This window comes from Hippopotamus amphibius, chromosome 11 (assembly GCF_030028045.1).
Source record: "Hippopotamus amphibius kiboko isolate mHipAmp2 chromosome 11, mHipAmp2.hap2, whole genome shotgun sequence".
Classification (NCBI taxonomy): Eukaryota; Metazoa; Chordata; class Mammalia; order Artiodactyla; family Hippopotamidae; genus Hippopotamus; species Hippopotamus amphibius.
Window position 1 is genome coordinate 67183004 of NC_080196.1, and position 23004 is coordinate 67206007.

Consider the following 23004-nt stretch of genomic DNA (forward strand, 5'->3'; position numbering starts at 1 on the left):
GCCTGCGCTCGGCTCCCGCGGCCGCCGCGGGACGCCGGGGCCCGGCGCGGCATGAGGAGGAGGCTGCGCGCCGGCGAGCGCCCAGCTCTTCGGCCCCGCGGGCCCCCGCGGGCCCCTGCGCGTCGCGCGCGCCGGCTGCGGCCCCGGCGCCCACGCTAGCCCCGCGCAGGCACGAGACGCCGCGGCCCCGAGGAGGAGGCGGCGCAGGCCTGCCCGCCGCGGGCGGCCGGGACCCCGAGCGCAGGGGCTTCGCGACCTGGACCCCGGCGGGCGCGGGCAGCCGGCGCTGCGGGGGGAGCCCGGCGTGCTGCAGTCGGCCGGCCCTCTCCGCAGGCGCGCCGCGGCGCGCAGCCCGCGCCTCTCCCCACCTGCAGCCCCTCCTCCCGCCGCTACCTGGCGGGTCGCACACGGGCCCTCGCCTTTCCGCGGCTTCCTCGGGTCCTTTGGTCCCCGGGCCCCCCCGCCCCGCGTCCCCTCTTCGCCGCGTCCCCGCGCTCTTCCCCTCCCCCGGCTCCCCGGCCTCCCATTCATTCCGTTCGCTCCCTCCTCTCTCCTCCTTCCCGCTCGGGCCCTCTCCCCCAGAACCTCCCCGCTCGGACCCCGCTGCACTCTCGGGGTTTTGGGGGCACATTCATGGAAGTTTAGGGCCTGGACGGTGCCCCCAAGTCCGGCCTGAGAGCGCAGCCCGAGCTGCCGGCCGGGAAGAGGAAGATGTCTGTGCTTAGGCGGATGATGCGGGTCTCCAATCGCTCCCTCCTCGCCTTCATCTTCTTCTTCTCCCTCTCCTCGTCCTGCCTCTACTTCATCTATGTGGCTCCGGGCATAGGTAAGCACGGAGACACACCCTCATTTCCCACGATTACAGTGAAGGAAACGCAGCCTGTTACTTATGGGATTTGGAGGCTGTATATACAGGGGCCCGGCAGAAAGCATTTTATTTGAAATGTGATTTCAGACGTGTCGCATAAGCTGCTTCGGGCATAGCTTTGGCATGTGAGTTTTGTTAATGCACGTTTAAATAACAATGCATTAAGTGGACAGAGCAAAATAAGGTGTGATGGCCCGAAATGCCCTCGTGTTTTCTTGAGTGTTCATGACCGTTTTATCCACTTAATATGAAGTTTTTAAGCTTAAACTTGGCGCTTAATCGTAATTTTATTCAAACAGCCTCAGCTGTATCAACTGATTGTAAAAATACGATGGAGAAACTCACAGTATAAGTTCAAGAATGTACTGTTGTAGTGTTCTAGGTCCCTTTTTTAGAACGGGGGTCAATGAACATTTGTGCCACACTTCAGGAATTTTTAGGCGATGAATTGTCTAGTAAAAACAATGCTCCATTATTGAGTCTTCTTGGGTCTGCCTTTCAAGGGTAGGTAACCTCTTCTACCTGTTAGGATGAATTCTGAGTTAAAATAATGATTAAAGTAACAATTATGCAAGATAGTTTAAAATTTTAACGTTTTTACCTTTTTTTTTTTTGGTTTCTAGTCCAACATAAACTTTTGTATAATCTGCTTGAATTATCCTCTTTAGTAAATATCCTAGTTTTTCAGCCCTTTGGTTGTAAAGGTGCCAGTGTGGCATTCTCTTGACGGAAAATCGGAACTTCATATGGATATTAAAACACATTGTATTTCCAGAACTTTGCTGAGTTTTTTCTGATTGTTATGTATTTAACATTAAATTAGTTAGTGACATTGTGCATCTCCTATCATTTCTTTTTAGACACTAGCAGTCTTTTGAACCAGTACCATTTTGCCCCTGAGTGAGCTAAAAAATGTATGGCCTCTTATAGAATGAAGACACCTGCAGAATTTTGAGATGAATTACTATCAGGGCATTGCCTCACATCGTAATAGATTATTGCAATGAATTGCAGGGGGAAAGGAAGAAACAAACCTCACGAAACCTCCTCAAGACTGTTGTATTTCCTAAAAATTACTGTGAGACTTTTCTTGATTAAATTTTCAGGTTCAAGTAAGATGTATAAGCTCAGAATAATGCTTGAGAAGGTATAAATTGTTGAAACCTTGATATCCCAAAATAGAAGTTTGAGGTTAAAGTCTGAAAAAAATATGAATATAACATGTTATTTTCTTTTAATGCAGTTTTTTTTCTTTAAGCTAAATTGGATACCTCTTGAAGCCTGTGGTAGAAATGACAGTGATAATTCAGTGGGTTTGCGAGTAGTTAGCCAAAATATTCAGCAGGCTTTTTCGTAAACTCCTCTGCTGTTTTGGAAGTCTTAGTAATTAACTGCTCATTTTATAGCAGTTTTTACTTTCTCACGTAGCTCTTTAAAGGTTGGACAGCTTTGGGGGATGTTATTTTACCTGATTTTTTAACTTTGAGAGATTTTGGAGGAAAAGTTTTTTTTGGACTTGTATAACAATTTTCTTACTTTCTTGGTATTTTGACTAATGTTAAAATTATGTTACTCAAAAAGCTAACCAAAGGAAATCAGAATTCCAGCTTTCACTTGATAATCATTTTTTGTTATTGCATTAATGTGTTATCATAGATCTTTAAATTTCAGTTGGTGTGAAATACTAATACATTTTTCTTATTTGTATACTTTATGTTTGCCATAGAACAATCACTGACATGGTAAAAATTTTGGCAGTTGTCTTCTAGGCATTTAGGTTGACATGATTTAAACTACTCTGTTCTTGTGGGTCTTCTAAAAAAATTGAAGCCACAAAGAAGAATGAGAACCAAAACTTATAAAGTGTTAACAGTTTGTTAAACTGAATCTGTTTCTCAAACTAGCATTACTTAGTAGCAAAAAACCCTCCTTACTTATCTTTTAATTATTGAGAAGCAGTTTTCCAAAATTCAGGTTTTTGCCTGAAAGCTTGAATTTTGTAATTGGTAACACACACTGTCAGTTTTTCTTGAAGTGTGTGGCTCATTTTGCTCATTTTTGGGGACATGTAGGTCAAGTACAGAAGTCTAAATAACCATAGTTTTTCAGTTGTACTTTTAAGTGAAAATTATGGTCCATGAAAAAAACGTGGCTAGTTCAGCTCACAATGCAATGATCTATTGCACAATTTGATTTTCAGGACAACCACAGTGCTTTGGGATGCTGCAGAAATACCTTAGGCATACTTCCCATTTCATCACAGATTTCTTTTTTCTTAATTTTTATTGGAGTATAGTTGATTTACAATGTTGTGTTAGTTTCTGCTGTAGAGCAAAGTGAATCTGTTATACATATACATATATCCACTCTTTTTTAGATTCTTTTCCCTTATAGGTCATTACAGAGTATTGAGTAGAGTTCCCTGTGCTATACAGTAGGTCCTTATTCATTATCTCTTGTATATACAGTCGTGTGTGTGTGTCAATGCCAATCTCCCAATTTATCCCTCTCCCTGCTTCCCCCTTGGTAACCATAAGTGTGTTTTCTACCTCTGCATCACAGATTTAAGGAGACATACCCCAAGCTTACTAGGTTCTTATAACTAGTTTACATTAGATGTACGTAGAATCTTTTTGAAATAATTCATATTTTAGCCTGACTTACATCTTAGGGCAGAATTTCCTTATGATTAAAATACATGTTGTATAAGAGAGCATTCATTTAGTTGATGGTAAATGTTTCACGTCTCTTCTGGTAAAAAAAATCCATATTGAACCTATCCACGTCAACCTGTTTAGTAGACATCGCTTGTATCTTCCTACCTTTTCTGCCCAGAGACCGTTTTTGTCGAGTGCCTCCCCAAGCAGTCAGTCCTGTCATTTTAGTTACTCTTGTTATTCTCCTTCCTCAGTGTCCCTCCCTCCCTGTCTTCCTTCTGAGAAAATAGTCCCACACAGCTGTAGACAGTGGAATATGTTTAGTTTCCAGTGTTTTCTCATATGGCTCAACAACTTTTTGACTATTTAGATTTTAATCTGTGATGAATTCCATCAAAATCATTATTTTAAGAATAATTTTAAGTACTTTCCTTAAAATGTCTAATTCATGCAAGAAACACAGGAACTTTATATTAGGAACTTTAGTACTGAGGAAATCGATGGACACATTGCTCTAGCCCACTCAGTAGAGGCTGGTGCCCTGAACTTTTTCATTCTCTTTCTACCTTTGTGCATGATTACAGAAAGATGAGTGCAATTTTTCCCTAAGGTCTTGCCTTGGCTGAATTGAAAATGGGATTCCGTTTAGTATGAAACTGTTTCCAATATAACACAACATAGTCATTTTCCTGCAGTGGTATCAAAGGAGTGGTGAACTGACTTACAGATTCATCCAGCAAACACGAACAGAGCGCCTTAGATGGGCTTGACATTGTTTGAGGAAGATAGATGACCAGGACAGAGTTCCTTCCCTCATACAATGGGATGAGCGCCATGAAGGGGCCACAGCAAGTCCTCAGAAAGCACGCGGTGCAGAGTGAAGGCTGGCGAAGGATTTCCACAGGAGGTGATGCATAGGATTTATCTGGACTGAGCAGAGGGACTCCAGTCAGAGGCAACAGCATTAGCAATTGTAGGTTCCAGAAAATAGGAGTATTTCCATCTGGCTACCATTTAGGGCGTGAGATGGTAGATGGGCCAGATTGGGAGAGAAAAGTCTCGGGTCTCCCCTGCCCAGCCTAGTGTTCTGGCCCTTGGAGTCCCTGAACTTCCTGGCAGAGAGAAACTGGCCTTGGTTCACACAGCTTTATTAAAGCTGTCTGTGATGAAGAAAGAGGTGACGTGCGTTTAATCAGTGGGGCAGTGTTGTGGGGGAGATGGCACAGCTCCCCTAGGAATGGGGATTTCACTGTCTCTGACTCATGGGCGGTCCTGACCTTTGCTAGACTTGCTGACTGGCTGTTTTATTCTTTGAGTAGAGGTGGAATCTGGTTGGACTATTTCGGTGTGAGTTCCTATGGGCTCTTTGAGGAGTTATCTGGCCACGTGCTTTGCTTTTTGGGTCTCGAGGGGGTCGGTGCCCTGCTGGGTCAGGTGCAGTTGGTGTTGGGTGGTCAGGGCATCGGGGTGTGTTGTGGGAGAGGGTGTGTATTGTGGGAGAAGTGTGTGTTGTGGGAGAGGGTGGCTTAGTAGGTCCTTGCTCAAGGCCCCGCTGACATCCTGGCTGGGTTTCTCCCAGTTTGCTCAGAGAGTAGCTTCTTCGTTGCACTGCAGCTTTCTTATCACAGCCCTTTAGCCTCCTGGCTGGCTGAGCCTGGTTGTGCTCTCTTTAGTTTGCTTTGTGTTTCAAAGGTCCTTTTGGTTTTTTCCTCACCAAGTTCTCTGGTCTGCATGGCTCCTTTTAGGGGTTCATTTGGTTTGGGCCACGGTGTCGGGCATTTCTTTCTTCTGGGCCTCTCTTACTGGTCAGCCTTCCCATGCTGATGTTTTTGTCTTGTGAGTAGCAGGAAACATCAGACGTTCTGAAAAGGGGGATGCCAGCCTCCTTTGTTTTAGAGCAGTTCTTCTAGCCTGGAGTACGGGTTATAGAGGGCAGAGCCAGTGGCAGGGAGACCAGATAGGAAGTTTTTTCTGTAGCTCAGGCGATGGAAGATTCGAACCTGATCAAGGTCGTAGCTGGATCAGGGCAGAATGGAGGGGATGTGAATAGTGAGGGAAGCTTGAAGACAACGCTTGCGTTCTGGCTTAGACAACCAGGCTGTGGGTCGTAGGGACTGTAGAAAGGCAGGTGCCCTGAGGGGATGACTTTGGTTTTAGAGAAATCGAGTTGGGATGCTTGCAGGATAGCCCGGAAGAACTTGTCAGTAGGTAGGCAGATGGAAATAAGGGCTTAGAGCCCAGGAGAAGTGTCTAACAGGGGAGAGCTTTGGGTGTCTTCAGCATACAGCTGAGTGATATGTATCTGTTTTCTCCCTAACACACCTGAGTTAATGAAACTAACTCTTGCAAGCAGAAGTGACTCACTGAGTTACTCTTAAATGTAAAATGATAGGGGGTTAAATTGGAATATGGAGGCCCAAGTGCAGTTTGAAGGGTTTCCCATGAGGCTCTGTTACCATTTTCATCCCCCAGCCCCAAATGGGAGGCAGTGTGATTGACACCGTGGGAAGTTTAGATGGCCACCCAAGGAGAGCTTGTGGAGGCGGAAGACAAGGTAGCCATGGGTGAAATCCGTCAGCCTAGGGCAGTGGAGAAATAGGAACAGGAAAATGAAGGGGAAGAGAGAGATCACGGAAGTGAAGAGAGGCCTCTGCAGAAATAAATGAGTGAATAAATAAAAATGATGACCAGCAAGACAGGCATTTCAGTGGGATATAGTTCAGCGAGGTGAAGTCTGGAAGGAGACTCATGGATTTGGTGAGCAGGAGCTCCAGTGACAGCCACTGCGAGAGCTGTTCCTGTGGCGTCGTAGGGCACCAGCCAGATTGCCTTGGGTTGGATAGTAAATCAGGTCAGGTGAACGTGGCCGATTTCCGGGAAAGTGGGATCAAAGGAACCTTAGAAGATGGGAAGACCTAAGCTTATGTGGATGCTTAGGGAGTGAGGACACGGTTTGAAGATTCCAGGAAGGGAACAAATTACGGTGTGTCATCTAGGAAGACTTAATTCATGTACTTGTTCACACGTGCTGGTTCTGCATGGAACAGGATCCACAGGGTCCCCGTCTTCATGGCGCTCGTGGCCAGTGGGAAATTTGAAGAGTTGAAGAGTAGCTGTTCTAGAAGAGGGTGTGGAGAACAGTTTGCTCTGGAGGCATCAGCTGGGGGGGGGGGCACTAAACTAGGTGTCAGGGGTGTGAGGCCAGACGCTTCAGTGAGGTAAGTAAAAGGTGGGCCTGGGAAAAGTACTTCAGCTAGGATTGGAATAGTTGAAGGCTAAGAAGTGAGAGAGCAATGGAAAGTTAAAAAAAAAAAAGGGTAGGGGGCTAAAGCATAGAAATCAGAGGGGAGTGTGGGCCGAAGCCAGAGATAAATACGGGTCCAGTCACAGAGAACCTTGTAAGCTGGGTTTGAGAACTTGGGACGTTAGCCTGAGGACGATGTCAACCATTGAGCTTACATGTTAAGTAGGGGAGTGACATGATCGGGTTTGCATTTTAGAAATCCTTAGGCTGTACTGGTGTGGATGGATTTAGGGCAGCAGTTCTGGAATCAGGGAGACCAGGTAGAGCGAGTGGGATCGAGTGGACAGGTAGATGAATTTTGGAGATGGGCGAGGAGGAGATGAAGATGTTCGTGATAGCCAGCATCCCATGCATGTGGAGAGGGAGGGTGAGGGCATTCAGCTCTAACAGGGTGGGTGGCTGAGCTCACAGAGTTAAGGGCTCTGTTTATGTGAACAAATCTTAGTGTAGAGTAAACTGTTTCCTAGGCTAGGTGAAGAGACTTGGCTTCTGCCTTGGCACGTACTAGACGCTTAGTGAAGGGTTGCTGAGTGACTGATGAAATCACTCCTCTGGGTGTGGCGGCTCCAGTTCATTCTCCCAGCCCACTCGTCGGTACCATTCTGGTGCTGGATGTTAGACTCCTCGGGAGAACATGCAGGGGCTGGCGGGGGTGAGGAGCAGTGGAGGACGTGCCAGGATTGGTCAGTGCAGTAGTTACCTATCACTTTGCAATAAATTACCTCCAAATGTAAGGCCTTAAAACAACAAACGTGTGTTACCTCGTAGTTTCTGTGGCCAGGAATCTGGAGACGGTTTGGCTGGATGCCTCTGGTTCAAGGTCTCTTACTCGCCTACAGAGTGTAGTTCAGGGCTGTGGCTGGAGACCCCACTGGGGGAAGATCCGCTTCCAAGTTCACCCATGTGCATTTGGGCAGGATTCTGTTCCCTGAGGGTTGTTGGATCTCAGACCTTGGTTCTTCGCAGGTTGTTGGCTGGAGGCCTCACGCAGTTTTTTGTCCCGGGAGCCTCTCTATTTGGGCAGCTCACAACCCCATCACTTTCGCTACATTTTCTTTGTCAGAAAAGAGTCACTGGGTCTGATGCACTCTCGAGGGGCTGGGGAGCCTTCTCAGAGACTGCTTACCACCATTAGGTTGCCATTCTTTTCTTTTTATTACTTTATTTTACTTTATTTTCTGATTGCCATTCTTGAGCGTATATGTTAACTCAGCTATATTGTTTCAGCATAAGTGAATCTAAATCCTATGACCTTTTGGGAAATTAGGTTATTTTTGAAGGGGAAGTTGATTCATTGAAATCTGACAATGCTAAATACCATTCTCCATGTTACTGTTTTATGAGTAAATTTGAGGTCTATTAAACAACATGGCAGAATGAGGTAGTGACGTATTTATTCTGCAGCAGTGTTTATCATTACTCCTTTATTAAAGGTAAAATAGCCATGTCTGCGGACACTTTAAAAAGAGAAGCTCCTAGGCTAGGTTTGTCGTCTTTGTATAGCTAGGTATGCCAAATACTGTTTGTAATTTGCTTGAACAGAATGCGTTTTCCTCTTGGGGCAGTGTTATACGTATAGAGGGTGAGTAATTTCCTTACCCAGCCTGTGACCAGCCTGTTTATCACGGGATGTACTGCGAAGCTTCTCAGGACACTTGTGCTTGTGCTCATAGGCCTTAGGCTGTGGTGGTTGCAGCTGTGGCTACGCCTTTCCGCCCCGGAGCCCCTCTGTCCAAGGGCCCAGGGCCGTGGGAGCTTCGGACACAGAGGCCTTGGTGTCTCTGGGGCCACAGCTGTGTGCGGAGAAGCCCTGGGAGCAAGATCCCAAAGGTCCACTGTTGGAGCTCCACACCCAGCCCCATGCTAGAATGGCCTTGTTGTAAAGGAAGAGAAGGAGAAGGCTCAAAGGTCACCACTTGCCCAGAGTCTCACACATCGCTCTTGGAAGAACTGAAGTGGACAATGTTTGGAAGAGCTGATCATGCCCCGTGGCATATCTGACCCTTCATTGTGCCAGAGTTGCCCTGGAACATTGAAGATTCAGGGGACATTCAAGCGCTGTCTCCTTCAGCTTTAAGGAATACCCCATAGAGAAGAGAGGAGACTCTTCTGAATAGTTTCTGAGAGCAGTGAGTGTAATTACAGGGCAGATTTTCCACTCATTAGAAAGAAGCCAAACCAGACCATTCTAACTGAGCTGTAAACAACGGAATAGGCGGCCTGATATGCACGCCTTTCATTACCAGTGCTCCAGCCGAGAGTGGATGACCACCTGTGAAGGCTGGAGAAGGTGCTTTGCTCGGGGGACTGGACAGGCTTCGCACAGCCCCTTGCACTCGGTTTCTTGGTGCTGTGTTCATTTCTGCAGCCCCCTCACTCCTGCACCTGTGCCCCCTTCCACCCACCTGCCTTTGTGACTCCTTTTCCCTGTCAGTCCTGCCTCTCATGTTTGTCTTAACCTGAGTGAAAACGTGGAGGTGGTGAGGAGATGCGTTGTGGAGAGATTTTTCTAGAACTTGGATCTCCTAGGTCCTAGTTGGGTGTTCCTGGCGAATGGAGAGCCCCTCAGGCTTTGTGTGTTTACAGCTTTCTCCTTCTGCTCCATTTTCCTGGCCGCCTTAGACCAGGCTGGCTATTGTCACTGCTGCTTGGACTGCACTTTACCAGTTTAACCAGAGCAGCCTGCCCCCAGCTCTTTCACGCTTGTCTTTTTTCTGTTTCCCTCTGAATCTCTTTTGTATCTTTTTTTAATTCCCAGAGGACTCAGTGATTGACTATTTAAAAGATCTTTTCTTTCCACTTATGCATTTTGTTAGGAGAATAACAAAGAGAATAATATACAAGTAATATTGTGATTTAAGTTGAAGATTGGGTCAGCTGAAAGTTAAAAGATTTTCTGAGGATACCTACAATGCCTTTAACATGCCACTGGAAAATTAAAGAGTTCACTCCAGTTATTACTTAGGTGTTTGTACTCATGTCTTGGCCCACTGGAGAATTTCAGGGAGCACTCCAATTTCATTTTTCTCTGGCATGTATATCCTGTATTGGGCTGACTTGACTTGTTCTATTTCATGGGCATACTTGTTTTCGGGCATAGCAGAACTTGACAGAGTTCGGTTTAAGCCATAGCAAAAACCCTCCTCAGTTAAAATAGGAAAGATAGCTTAAAGGATGTTTGCCAGTTTTATTTTTGGCTATGTGGCATGGCAAAATGTTTGGGAAAACATAACTTAGTGATTTTAAATCTTAAATTTGTAATTAACTTTTTTTTCTGTGGAGGCGTAATAAGTATGACTGCTTCCTTGCAACTTTGTTTTCATAATTAATTACTTGAGTTAGGAAAAGTCTTTGGCTCTACCTAGACTTTGTGTTGTATGTTCATCAAGGATGAAGAATAGGTTCTTCGTTGTCTGAATGAATTGTTCATAAATTAGAAAGCTGTATAAAAGAGGATATATTTGGTATAAGTTAAACTAATTATGAAAGGAAGCTGCTGCTTTTTTGCTTGTTACAAATGTTAATGATGTTTAGAGAATAACTATAAGCAATGGTTTTCAAACATGAAGGTGCTTAAGCCTTGCCTAAGGCAACCCAGGTCTTATCACCGGGAGATTCCGATGGCAATCCTGATTGATTTTTAATTAATACTTCAGGTAGTCCTGGAGCCTGGGAACTTATTTCTGGCAAACACCCCAAATGGTTGGGAAATAATTTAGTGCTAAATAGTTTTACTTTTTAAATTGATTATCTTATATCTTTTGATCTTTCATAGAAGTAATCTTACCTGTTAAAAACTAGATTAATTCGTTTATAGCATCATGTTTTACTGGAGATAGAGATGGCTATCATGGTAAAGAGTTTTTTTCCTCCAGAATGGAGGTGGGCAGAATGGACAGATAGGTTGTTTAAGACAACCAGGATCATGCGTTTTTTTATGAGCCTGCACTGACTACGTGATTGAGTTATAGGTTGGTCCTAAACTTATCTAGTTTTTAAAATTAATTAATTAATTTATTGGCTGTGTTGGGTCTTCGTTGCTGTGCACGGGCTGTCTGTAGTTGCAGAGAGTGGGGGCTACTCTTCGTTGTGGTGCACGGGCTTCTCATTGCAGTGGCTTCTCTTGTTGCAGCGCACGGGCTCTAGGCGCGGGGGACTTCAGTAGTTGCGGAGCGTGGGCTCATTAGTTGTGGCTCACAGGCTCTGGAGAGCAGGCTCAGTAGTTGTGTCGCACAGGCTTAGTTGCTCCATGGCATGTGGGATCTTCCCAGACCAGAGCTCGAACCCGTGTCCTCTGCATTGGCGGGCGATTCTTAACCACTGAGCCACCAGGGAAGCCCATGTTATCTAGTGTTTTTAATTATTAGAAAGATACTTTGTAACTCACTTAGCAAGATCAGTAAAAGTTATTAAAGCATATGGCCTTACTCCCTTAACTAATGGGAATAATTTCAAAACAAAAGGCTTATTATAAAAGTCTTTATAATATCTTCATAGTTAAGCAGCTTTGTGAGGTTTGTTACTATACCATGATATCTTGATTGAAATATTATCTCTTGCTTTATTTATTTATTTATTCTATCTTAAATTTTATTTATTTATTTATTATTTTTTGGGGGGTACACCAAGTTTAATCATCTGTCCTTATACACATATCCCCGTATTCCCTCCCTTCCTTGACTCCCCCCTGCCTCGAGTCCCCCCCCCACCCTCCCCGCCCCAGTCCTCTAAGGCATCTTCCATCCTCAAGTTGGACTCCCTTTGTTATACAACAACTTCCCACTATCTATTTTACAGTTGGTAGTATATATATGTCTGTGCTACTCTCACGCTTCGTCTCAGCTTCCCCTTCACCCCCCACCCCCTCCCATACCTTGAGTTCTCCAGTCCATTCTCTGTATCTGCGTCCTTGTTCTTGTCACTGAGTTCATCAGTACCATTTTTAGATTCCGTATATATGAGTTAGCATACAATATTTGTCTTTCTCTTTCTGACTAACTTCACTCTGTATGGCAGACTGTAGTTCTATCCACCTCATTACATATAGCTCCATCTCATCCCTTTTTATAGCTGAGTAATATTCCATTGTATATATATATGCCACATCTTCTGTATCCATTCATTTGTTGATGGGCATTTAGGTTGCTTCCATGTCCTGGCTATTGTAAATAGTGCTGCAGTAAACATGATGGTACATGTTTCTTTTTGGATTATGGTTTTCTTTGGGTATATGCCCAGGAGTGGGATTACTGGATCATATGGTAGTTCTATTTGTAGTTTTTGAAGGAACCTCCAAATTGTTTTCCATAGTGGCTGTACCAACTTACAGTCCCACCAACAGTGCAGGAGACTTCCCTTTTCTCCACACCCTCTCCAACATTTGTTGTTTCCAGATTTTGTGATGATGGCCATTCTGACTGGTGTGAGGTGATACCTCATTGTGGCTTTGACTTGCATTTCTCTGATGATGAGTGATGTTGAGCATCTTTTCATGTGTTTGTTGGCCATCTGTATGTCTTCTTTGGAGAAATGTCTATTTAGATCTTCTACCCATTTGTGGATTGGGTTATTTGCTTTTTTGGTATTAAGCTTCATGGGCTGCTTGTATATTTTGGAGGTTAATCCTTTGTCCGTTGTTTCATAGGCAATTATTTTTTCCCATTCTGAGGGTTGCCTTCTAGTCTTGTTTATGGTTTCTTTTGCTATGCAAAAGCTTTTAATTCATGCTGTGTTCCTTTTCTCCTGCTTGTTTTAAAGTCATTTTCCTTTCATGAAAAGTAAGTTAAAATTATTAAAGATATTTTAATTATAAAAACATAGGGAAATTGGGGATGGTTGTAAAACATATAGTTCAAATAGGTCTCTTTTATTTTTTCTCATTATGATAGCATACTTAAGTAGGTAGAGGTTCATTTCACACTCACTTTAAATGTATTCTGAAATCATTCATTTTCAGCAGATTTATAATGTTTCCTGGGTGTGTTTATTTATGGTTTCATCTTTTAATCTGTAATTTCATTAGGTAAGTTTCCTTACTGATTAGATTAAAATATAATTGCCTGCATTTTTCCTTCCCTGATTCTCTCATTTCCTCCTGGTTCTACTTTTCTCCAGTGTGGTTTATAACTCAACTCTTCAGGCTCCTGTCATGCTTTAAAGAAGCTATGTGTTTAAGTGAAAAACTGTGAATTAACAAATGACACTGCTGAAAGCTGTCATGTGTTAGATCATGTGTTCAGAGTCTAGATTTTGAATTTTCAGCTGAGTTTAAACTAGGCTAAACTGATAGATCTGGTTGTTGTAGAAGTACTTTTGATCTTTTAAGCAGTTTATTCTTTTTCAGGATTTTGGTTTTTACAGAGGAACTTCCATGGCTCCTTAGTTTCTGGTACTGCTTAGCACGGTGGTTATTCAACACATGTTTATTGAATAAACACGTCTCCACCCTGAATGTCTATAATAAGACTGTTGGAAAAGTCAAATTCTATGAAAAAATATTTAGCTTTGATCAGTATTCAAACACTAGTAATACCCTCAAATAACTTAAAACTGTTAAACTGCAGAGTGGAAGTGGTAAAAGCACCTGTTGAAGAATTTCCTGTTAATTTTCGGTATGCACATCAGCAAAGCTTGAGCTGTTGGCTAAGATCTGAAATAGATCTGTACTGTATGTGATCATTGTATTGATTACTGCTTGATAAAACGGGATTCTGAGCACAGAATTCTTTCATTCTTTTGTTAGCCCGTGACTTACTGCAGAGATGGAGAGGAGCATATTATAGGCTAGTAATTATTTGCTCTGCAGAGTGTCTTGAGCCTGTTTGAATTAGTATCAGCATGGTAAGGTACGCTGCTTACATAGTGCTTTGACATAAAGAGAACCATTTGTTTTACGGCCTGGCACAGCCGACAAGTCTGTTATTTTTTGTTTTTAACTCAAGCAATACTTTGGTCCTAGGCAAAGTGTGCAGTATATTTCATGTTGTGTGGCCTCATCCTGGGGTTTACAACATTATTACTGGAGGTAATATATTTAGCTTTCACAAAGTTGGATGAGTAATTTTTGGAAACTTGTTGAACAAGGGGCTAAATGTGGAAAGAAGAAAACTTACGAGCATGTGAAATAGATATTTAAAAGATTATTGTGAGTTCTTAGAAATTCAGAGAATACCTGATTCAGATATCTGGTTACTATCAAGGGACGTATGTGTGCAGCGTTTTGCCTTTTTCCACATTGTTTATTTCCTTTCATATTCTGTAGATTATATGGGAAACCGTTTTCTCTCCTGTGACTTTGAAGTACCCCTTCTGACTTCCTCCTCACATGAGCTGAAATCTGTTATCTCTCCTGTTGTCACTTCCCTCATAACTTTTTTACATTGGAGATGTTTCTTTTTCTTAATCCCTCTCTCTCCTCTAGGACTTTCAGTCATTGCTTCTTCCAAATAGCTGCCACTCAGAGTCCTTCAGACCAGTGCTTGAATCTTGATTTTTAAAAAAATTCTACCTATGTGACTTCATTTTTTCTGATTTTATAATGGGGAAACTTGTTTCCTAGGGCTGCTATGCACACCCTGGGTGGCTTAAAGCAGAAATTTATCACCTCACAGATCTTTTGGCTGAAGTTCAAAATCAAGGAGTTGGGAGGGCTGTGCTCCCTCTGGAGGCTCTAGGGCGGAATCCTTCCTTGTCTCCAGCGTTGGCTGCCTGTTAGCATTCCTTGGCTTCCTAGGCTGGTGGACAAATCACTCCAGTCTCTGCCTCCATCCTCACGTTGCTTTCTTGTGTGTGTGTGTGTGTAAAAATCTCCCTCTGCCTTTCCCTTGTGTGTGCACTTGCCGTTGGATTTAGGGCCAACCCAGATAATCCAGGATGATCTCCTCATCTCGAGATCCTTAACTTAATTACCTCTGCAAAGACTCCTTTTCCAAATAAGATAACATTCACAGGTTCTGGGAATTAGGATGTGCATACATCTTTTGGGGGCCTCTATTCAACCTGCTGCATAAGAATTAAATGAAATATAATTATATGTGTATTTAGGTATATTTATCTATGGCATTTAGCCCAGTGTCTGACGAATGTAGTTAATCATTGTTAATTCATTTCCCTTCCCTTTAGAAACCTACGCTCTCCAACATTCTGGCCCCTGGGATGATTTCGGCAGTTACTCTCAATTCAGAGCATTCCTGCTCCACTCTGTCCCCCCACTGACGCCCTGTGGTGACCATCGGGAAGTCTGGTCCTCGTCTTTCATCTTTCCTTGCTTGGCTATGCCCGGGTGTCCTCATATCTGTGGTCTGCCCTCTCTCCAGACCATAGTATTCCTAACCTTCCACATCTGGCACTTTCTCACCTTCATTAATATTACTTCTCATCTTCACGATGACTTCTAGTCCTCTCTTCTCCTTTCTGTTTTTTTCCACACCATTTGGACCTTTACAACTTATTTTCCATTGCTGCCAACACTAGTCAAGTTGAATCTTTTATCCCTGTATATCCTCTGCAGCTGTGCACCTCAGAGCCTCTGCTTGTGCTGTCCCATCGATGGAAATGTTCTTCTCCCTCCTTCCTCTTACTTCTGTTAGTGCCTTCGCTTTAAATTTTGTCTTCCCTCCCTCCACTCAGGCCACAGTCATGCTCAGGTCCCTCCTGTTCCAAGAAAACTTTCCTTGACCTTGCTCTCGCTTACGTGTTCTAAAAATGGACTGCTTTCACTTTATCCACACAACTCGGTACTAGTTTCCTTTTGTTTCCTTTATTTGGGTGAAACTGCTCTCTTGAAGGTTGACCATGCTGTAATAGCATTTTTAAAGGCTAGCTGGGATGGTGGTGAAGAGCTAGTTGCTGGAGCTGACGGCAGGGGGTGAATTCTAGCTCCACCACTTGCTAATAACTGTGTGACCTTGAGCAAGTCACTTAACTCCATACTTCCGTTTCCTTATCTATAAAATGGGAATGTTAGTACCTACCTTATAGGGTTGCTTATAAGGGTTAAATCAATTCATTTATGTAAAGAACATCTAAGGATGCCTGGTAAAGTATGCACTAGGTATTAGTTTTTTTATTTTTTAAGCTATTGTTTTTTAGTCTTTCTTCTTAGTCTCTGTGGTGACATTTGACATGGTTGACTGTTCCCTTTTCTTTTGTCCAGTGGCTTCTTAACCATGTTTGAGCTCAGATTAATTCATCTTGGGGTCTTTTATGTTTGTGTCTCCTATTTGTGGTCTGAACTTCACCTTCTTATCTCCGTTCTAGATGATTTTTCCTGTGGTCGTTCCCCACCATGGTTCCTACTTTTACTTTTGTATGAATGCCTCCCCAAATTGTATTTGTACCCCATCTTTCTTAGCTCCAGCACTGCGTTTATAATTGCATGTGAGGATGCCTAAGCGACACAGTCTCCCATTCACAGTCAGCTCTGCACTTGACTTCTGGTTTGTTGAAGGACCTGGAGATAGTGGCGATTAGCATCATGTATGTTAGGATCAAAGGGATGTTGTGTTTGAGTCCTTCAGAGCCCAGGAAGCCTTTTCCAGATACTGCAGGCTGCACAGTGTCCTTGGCTTGAATAGTGTGCTTTCAGTGAGCAAAGCTGCGCATGGAAAGGGGTGTGGAGACACAGGTTTACAGCAAATGCATTCCTTAGTTTTCTTAAGTCGAGAATGAGGCATATTCATAAATCTCTTCCCTCACAAACCCAGGGTAGGATGCCTAGAAGCTGTTGTAAACTGTTGACTTCTGAAGTTTTTTTCCTTGAGTTTCCATAGTTTCCCCCCACTGGAAAACAGACTAGGTAAAGAGGTTAAATTTATGTCTCACAATGCAGAGGCAAGTAGCAAATGAACTGAATTAGAGAACATAGCATCATTTTAATTAGGCAGTGGTAATTTTAGTGTGTTTCTGAGTTGTCTTGAGACCAAAAGGCAAGGATGGGAAAGACTTCTCTATTCGCTTTCTGAAATGTAGTCTCTTGTAAATTGGAATAGAAATTTTAGGCAAGGATTTCCTGGCTTGCCAGTTAAGACATTATATTTTATAGTAATGATAATTAGCAGGCATGTATAGTTATTTGAGTGTGGGTTACCCTAGTTTTATGATGTTTGGTAATCAGACAGTCTGGACCATTCTGTGCTGGTTTCTTGTGCCTTGAAACACTTTGACACATGGCCTTCCTCCTGTTAACAATGCCTCTATTTAACCACAGCTTCATTCCTTAATGGGTTTTGATCTTTGGGAATTAAACCCGTGAGGACCTTTTACCTAAGGAATGTAACTCAATTAGCTGTGAATGATTTAAAATAAACTAATAGATTTTCCATTTGGAGAGCTTGGTGTCTCACTTTCCTTTATTTTTTCTCTACCCATCTAATGAATAGTAAATACAGTCTTTTGGTAAATGGTTCACCTTTGTCACAGGTGCCATCAGTAATCATTTTTTCTTAACAGTTTTGTTACCAGATATTTTGAAAGTTTTTAGGAAAATTTGACTTTGATTATACTTATACATACTGGATATATATAATATATCGTTATTACTGTATATTTTTCTTCTTAAATTTGACTTGGTTTCAAGATTCAGACAGTTTTCTTTATAAGAGTACATGTGTTAATTAAAAGCAAAAGCTATATAGTTTTTAAAAGTTCTGTTTCCAGGACACACAGTGATGCACATGTGTTCTTACCTAGTATATCCTTGCTTAGGCCAGTGCTATTTCTCCCAAGTCTGAGAACCAGTACTGGTCTTGGCTTAAAAACCCTTGGCTCAGTCCTGCTTCTCCATGTCAGGTCTCTTTTTTTTTTTTTTTTCCCCCAGTTTGATGCATAGCAAATATTATAGGGTATTTACACCACTGATAACAAATTTCATGTACAACTTTAGGATTAAATGATCCAAGATATTGTAAATCAGTTGGCATTTGTAATCTATTTCATTTTTTTTCCTGCATCATTTCAGTTGAACTTGAGATCCTGGTTTAGGTGAAGTTGCTAATGTTACTTTGGCTTTTCTTGGACATTTTCCTACATTTTTGGTTGGCTGTTCTCTTGTTTTCATTTTTCACTTTGTCTCGTTTAAGTCCACTAAAAAGCAAAAATGTAATAAAAACTCATGGAGCTTATAACCCTGTTATAATAAATTCAAGCCTAAATGAGTTAAATCTAATTATAGGACTGCTTTCTAGAGAGGATGTGAACAGGCTTCTAAAAATGATTGAGGTGAAGCATATGTGAAACCTGGATTTCTCTCTTTTATGGATTGAAGGTGAAAGGAAGGGTGTTATTTTACTCTGCCTCTCTATTCTCTGTCCATTTGAGCAGGTTCAAATTTCAAAAAAATGGGAAAGGAGATAGCAAACATTTTGCTCATTTCTCTGTACCATCACGAAGAAGCAGAACTGGGCCCAGAAAATGAGTTGGCATTTTTGATTTTTTTCATTTGGCATTCATTTTTTGAGAGTGTCATTACTGTGTTGGGAGACAGCTTATCTTAAAAATTGCGAGTCATTTACCGAGTCTTGCAGTTTCTTGGTTTTGCCATGAAAATGAGCCTCTTCCTCTTGTCTGAATGGAGTTTATGATTTTTAGCTTTATGCTTGGAGAATTTAGAGTAGAAGGGGCGTTAGAGAAATCTAGTGCAGTACTGCTGTTTCTAGGTGAGGAAACCGAGATCAGTGCGCTGCCCATGGTAGCAGAATCAGGACCGAAAAAAGAAAGGGTCTTTTGACATCTGTGCCTGTCTGAGGAGGCTTGCCATCTCAGAAGTCAGGGATTTTTGGAATCTTTGTCAAATTACCAGTTTCTCCCAGAGGAAGAAATCAGAAATTATTTTTGAAGCACTTACTCTGGAAAATTAAATTAACAACTTGAAAATGCCACACTGATTTTGATTTTGTGTGTGTTTGCAATCCTGGTAGGTAGGTTGTGATTGAAAGGGCGTGTGAAAGTTCAAGTAATGAACAGAAATTACCAAAAGAGATATTGATTCTAGATCATCCTGCACTATGCCCCCCCTCCCAAACACTGTGAAAATTTGCAAGATCCATCTCCAGATGTGGTGATTTATGATCTATTTATGATTCAAGAAGGAATCCTCACCTTTGTGGAGTCTTTGGCTTGAGGGAATTAGTGTAGAATTAGAGAAAGTGAATTTCAGGAGTCTGTGATTGAATACTTAAAAAAATGCCTCTGAAATTTCCTAAGTATTTCATACTAGAAAATCATTTATAGATTTACAATACTTTAGTTTATTCATTTAGTCTTTTTCTACTTGATGGATGGATATTACTACTTTAATTTTTTTCATTTTTTTGTTTTTTTTTTTTTAAAAGGGGGTCTGTTTTTGTAAGTTTCTGATAATGGGAAGTAGTCATTTTATATTGTTTTCCCTTTGGACATACTGATTGAGTCAGTTTGGGTCTATTGGGCAGTTCCTCAATTCTGAATATGATTTTTTTTTAATTTTAAAAAAGCTTATTGAGTCGTGACATTCTCTCTTTTTTTCTTTTATAGCCAACACATATCTCTTTATGGTACAAGCTCGAGGAATAATGTTGAGAGAAAATGTAAAAACAATAGGACATATGATCAGGCTGTACACAAATAAAAACACTACACTCAACGGCACAGGTAAGACTGCTTCCTGTTTAATTTTGCTTCTACTTCTTACCCATACTGCCATCTTTTATGCCCATTCTAATTTCTAAGATGGTTTTCCAGCTATGTCTAGAAAATACTTGTTTTTAGTTATAGAAGAGTCTTAATAGTTGTATGGCCTTTTTAGGGACTAAAGGGAGAAATCATATAAAATTGGAAATCAGTAGCTGCTCTTTTTTTAAATTTATTTATTTTATTGACTGTCTTTGTTGCTGCACACAGGCTTTCTCTAGTTGCTGAGAGTGGGGGCTACTCTTCATTGTGGTGCGTGGGCTCCTCATTGGGGTGGCTTCTCTTGTGGAGAACAGGCTCTAGGTGTGTAGGCTCAGTAGTTGTGGCTCACGGGCTCTAGAGCACAGGCTCAGTAGTTGTGGCGCACGGGCTTAGTTGCTCTGCAGCATGTTGGATCTTCCCAGAGCGAGGCTTGAACCTGTGTCCCCTGCATTGGCATCGCTGCGCCACCTAAGAAGTCCCACTCTTGTCTTTTTAAAATATAATCTGGAGGAAGAATCTCCAAGAGAATTACATGAGGTTAAAACCAAAGTAATAGGCCAAACTAACACTTTTATGAAGTAAATAGAGTCAGCTGCTGTGGAAGGTGCTTGTGCTCCTCTGTGGCAGTGTTTCCACATCGTCTCCTGAAGTAGTATTAGGTGTTATTTTTAAAGGGTTCAGCTCTAATTATCAGTTGTATCCACTTTATTCTCATTTTAAAAAGTTAAAATTAAAGGTTTAATTTATGTCAACAGCTCTTCATTGTGCCGTTGTAAATCACACACACCTACCCCCACACTCTAATTAAGGAAGTCCCTATCTCCCAATCATAGGTATAGCTTTTTAAAATGTATATTAAGATGGGTAATAGTTTTAAACCCTTCTAAAAATTCAAGATTGTGACATACTGATTCATAATTTAATGTCACACATGCTTCTGCAAAATATGTCCTAGTCATTTGCCTAATGTGTGTTATGATGCCACCAATTAAACTATCTTAATTTTCTTCTTCCTTTTAACTTTAAAGAAATTTCCTTTAGACAGACCGTCTCATCTGAGTTGATATTTTAATAGCATAGTAAAAGTCTCATGGACTGGTCTGCATTAATTGGTCTTCTGATTAGTAGGTCAGTTTTAGAAGAAATTTAAACATTTTAAAGGCTTTGCTAGGATTGTCCTGGTTAAGTAAGTTGATTATGAAAGTATTCATTAAAAGTTCGTTCAACTGAACAGAAGTATTAAGCATCTTTAGGTTACTGTATTTGTGTGAGTGCTAGTAAAATCTATGCACAAGCAGGTTCTTTTCCTGGGGTGTGACTAAGTTATATGTGTGAATATTGCGCCGGATTAGGAAAACTGGTTACTTGGGCAAGCTGCACCCCCAGCTCCACCATACACCCCACCACTGAAAAAAGCAAGTCCTCTCCTCCCCTCACCAAGTCATAGTTTCAGTAAAGATGGAACAAGCAGTACATCCTTTGATTAAAGTTTGCTTTTTATGAACCTTTGGAAACTTTTCATATGGTTCCTTTACCGATGGTGCAGTTCTTCTCAAGAGACAGTCAGTCATTGTATCAGTTAGGGATTGGGTTTGGTTGTAAGAGAAACCTGACTGCAGAGGTTTAAACACATGGGGCTTATGTTCTTGTATAAAAGAAGTCTGGAAGTTGAGTAACTGTTGCTGTTGTAAAGAAAGTATTCACACATTTTCCCCCTTCTGCTCTGTCATGTAGCTTCACGGGCTGAGATGGCTGTGGGTCTCCAGTCTTTATGTTTGCCTTTGGGTCATTAGAAGGAGCAATGGAAGAGAGGGAAGAAGAACGAATAGAGTTCCCCTTTGTAAGGACCTTTCCTGGAAATCCCACATGGTAGTTCCGCTTATGTCTCATTAGCCAGAACTTAGTTGTAAGGGCACCTGGGAATGATAGTCTTTGAGCTGGGCTCCCGGGTGCTCTGAATGAAATTGGGGTTCTGTTGCCTAGGAAGAAAGGGAAAATGGAGTTTGAATCAAGGCAACTGTGAGGCTCTGCCGTGTTCATTTATACTGAGCAGTTAGAATAGTTACACTTAGTTAGATATTGGAGGTGCAACATGAAGGGAAACATCCTTCTGAAACTGTGCCTTTCAGCAGCATGGTCTTTCTTCCATGTTGTCATATTACTGTTTTTTAGGGAAAGTAATCTTGGAACTTTAGAACTAGAAGGACCATTAGAGATCACCTACTTCAACCCCATTATTACACAGCTGGGAAAAGTGAGGGCCCAGACGTAGTGATTGAACCTGGGCTGCACAGCTAGTAACTGGTCAACCAGGACTAGAACTTGTCTTTCAGACTTCTGATGTTCTTTGGTTTAGGGATCAGAAGACTCTGGATCTAGTACTTGTTCTTATACCAACTAGTTACTGTATGTTTAAAAGATTCAGCAAGCTCTTTATGCCCAGCTATTTCATCTGCTCTGTTTCATAGAATTATTAGAATAAAATGAAATCTGGCATGTAGCATTCATTGTAAAAGGCAAATAGTACTATCAAAAAAAAAAAAAAAAAGATTTCTACCAGAAAAAAAAAAGAAAAAGAAAAGAAAACATCCTCCCATTATAGGAAGATCTCTAGGCTTCTGGGAGAGATGGAAACGTAAATAACTACTTATAATGCAGTGATTTATTTCTGCACAGGCTTGTACAGATAAAATCTGCCAAAAAGGAGATAACAGAGAATAAGGTGTAATACAGAGAGCTAATTGAGCTCTAGGGGAGAGTTGATGAACATGAATTGACTCATTTAAAATTTGTCTCTTAGATTAATTAGATCTTAAAAATTCTCATCACAAGAAAAAAAATTGTAACCACGTGACGTGATGGATGTTAATTAGCCTTGTGGTAATCATTTCACAGTACATACGTGTATGTACATGTATCACATCATTATGTTGTACGCCTTAAACTAATACAGTGTTAAATGACAATAAAAATGGTTTGCAAAAAACATAGTATTTAACACTTATTGGCAAATTGTGATATTTGTAGGTACATTTGATTCCAAAAAGGAGTTTTTAACCCTGTTCCTGACGTTCTGAAGCACCAGGTGTAAAGAGATGTATGTAAAATTTTTGTAAAGAAACCATGTACTTTTATAATCAGATGGTGCCTTGCCTTGTAGCCCACGGAGTCAGTCACATTAAGAAACCAGAATGTATTCATTGGGCAATTATCAAAACAGATGACAAGGGTCATGCAGTGGGAGAGCTGGTAGGTTTGTTAGAAATAACCTAACACACTTCCTCATTTGGTGGACGCCTGGTCGGAGGCCCTCAGACATTGCCAGGCTGACACAACAAGCTAGCAGGAAATAGACCAGAACGCTCACTGAGTTTCTTTTTACCTGCTTTAAGCTGCCTTTTGCAGGGAAAACAAAGCCCTGGAGAGGTCTTTTTTGGTCCTGTTCTCCTAGGGTCCAGTGAGAGCTGAGGAGGGGTCTTGTCTGGCAGTTTTCATTCTGTGTTTCCTTTTCTTTGGACATGGCTCTG

At 41.8% G+C, this 23004-nt stretch overlaps 1 protein-coding gene across 3 annotated transcripts in view; it reads left to right on the top strand.

Moving 5' to 3' along the window:
- The first annotated feature begins 242 nt into the window (after nucleotides 1–242).
- Nucleotides 243–23004, top strand: part of B4GALT6 (beta-1,4-galactosyltransferase 6) — a 66275-nt gene continuing 43513 nt past the window's right edge. The window contains exons 1-2 of one of the 3 annotated variants that reach the window (XR_009048143.1): nucleotides 243–826; nucleotides 19340–19456. Coding sequence is in view for 2 of the 3 variants with exons in the window: in XM_057700381.1 (XP_057556364.1) it covers nucleotides 712–826; nucleotides 19340–19456 (232 nt within the window). In the remaining variant the exon portion in view is untranslated. Of the gene's footprint in view, nucleotides 827–4334; nucleotides 4433–19339; nucleotides 19457–23004 lie in introns of those variants that run through there. The other 2 variants (XM_057700381.1, XM_057700382.1) reach the window with 2 other exon arrangements.